The 1,363-nt window shown below is 49.1% G+C and overlaps 1 protein-coding gene across 1 annotated transcript; it reads left to right on the top strand.

Moving 5' to 3' along the window:
* Positions 1 to 249: 249 nt before the first annotated feature.
* Positions 250 to 1,130, top strand: NEUTE1DRAFT_144490 (uncharacterized protein; the record flags this gene model as incomplete). Its single annotated transcript, XM_009850044.1, has 1 exon — positions 250 to 1,130. One exon carries the CDS (start codon positions 250 to 252, stop codon positions 1,117 to 1,119), a length of 870 nt encoding a protein of 289 aa, XP_009848346.1.
* Positions 1,131 to 1,363: the final 233 nt, after the last annotated feature.

Below are 1,363 nucleotides of genomic sequence, written 5' to 3' on the forward strand. Positions count from 1 at the left end.
ACCTTTGAACTGCAAACATGAACAGAGCGTTCCTTCAACTCACTTAGTGCTTTGTTGAGGGGAGAAAAAAAAAAAACCTGGTCAACCTCGACGGTGAGACTCGGTCCGACTCTCTTTACTTTTCCTTTTCCAAGTGTTTCTGATATTCAATTCTCCCTGATCCCTGTCACCATCTCGAGCCCTACCGGCATCTATTATCGTTAGCTTCGATCCCCGGCAAGGATTTGGCTTGGGCTTTCAACTGAAGCAATGACGCTCCCAGAATCGCCGGCCCCGGGTTCTGCTCAACTCCATATCCGATTTGTGTCGTTCAACATCCGCTTCGCTACCGATAATCCTGTTCCTGGAGAGCAACCATGGACTGACCGTCGGCCAAGGCTTTGTGCTCAACTCAACTTTCTTACCTCTGGCCATGACTCAACATTTCTCTGCCTCCAAGAAGTCCTTTACTCACAGCTTCTTGATATCCAGGATTCTCTCGGTCCGTCGTGGAGCCATATTGGCCGGGGCCGAGAAGACGGCAAACTGGCTGGCGAGTTCTCACCCATCTTTTTCCGAGTGGACGAATGGGACTGTCAAGACTGGAAGACGTATTGGCTTTCCGAGACTCCAGAAAGGCCGTCGATCGGTTGGGATGCTGTCCTTGAGAGAATCGTGACCGTCGGATCATTCCGCCACAAGACGACAAGCAAAGCGGTCATTGTTATGAGTACCCACTTTGACCACCGAGGGCAAATTGCGAGGGAAGAAAGCTCTAAGCTCATTCTCATGCTGGCCTCCGAATGGAGACGAACGTATCGTGACTCTTATCCTCCATTGGTTCTGGGCGGCGACCTCAACAGTACCCCAACAGACCAGGCATACAAAACGTTGACCTCATCTGAATCGGGACTGCAAGACACATCTGCAGTTTTTCCAGATGAACTAAAGTACGGCAACCGCGACATTACATACACGTCTTTTGGCGAGCCAGACGAGGAGCCAAAGACCATCGATTTTCTCTTTGTCCAGAGACCACCAACCCTCATACTAAGGTTGTTTGGAATTCTGCCAAATAAATTTGACGATGGTCTCTTCCTGTCTGACCACCGACCTATTTTTGTGGATATGGAGGTGTGATCCAGGAAATGTGTCTTCACTCTTCGGCTCCCCTATTTTTTTTTTTTTCTTCGTCTTGCGCGCTTCTTGTCCAATAGTTCCATGATTTCGTTTTTATTCATTTTTTTGGTTCGGTTGCTCTAAGGCGGCCTGAATAGCAGCATTGTATCAGACGACTAGCTGGCCAGTGGCTGGGCATCGATGCTTTGGTGAGCCAGCTACCTATCCATTCATGTTCCCCCATCCTATCAAAACAATGCGGCTA

This window comes from Neurospora tetrasperma (assembly GCF_000213175.1).
Source record: "Neurospora tetrasperma FGSC 2508 unplaced genomic scaffold NEUTE1scaffold_1, whole genome shotgun sequence".
Classification (NCBI taxonomy): Eukaryota; Fungi; Ascomycota; class Sordariomycetes; order Sordariales; family Sordariaceae; genus Neurospora; species Neurospora tetrasperma.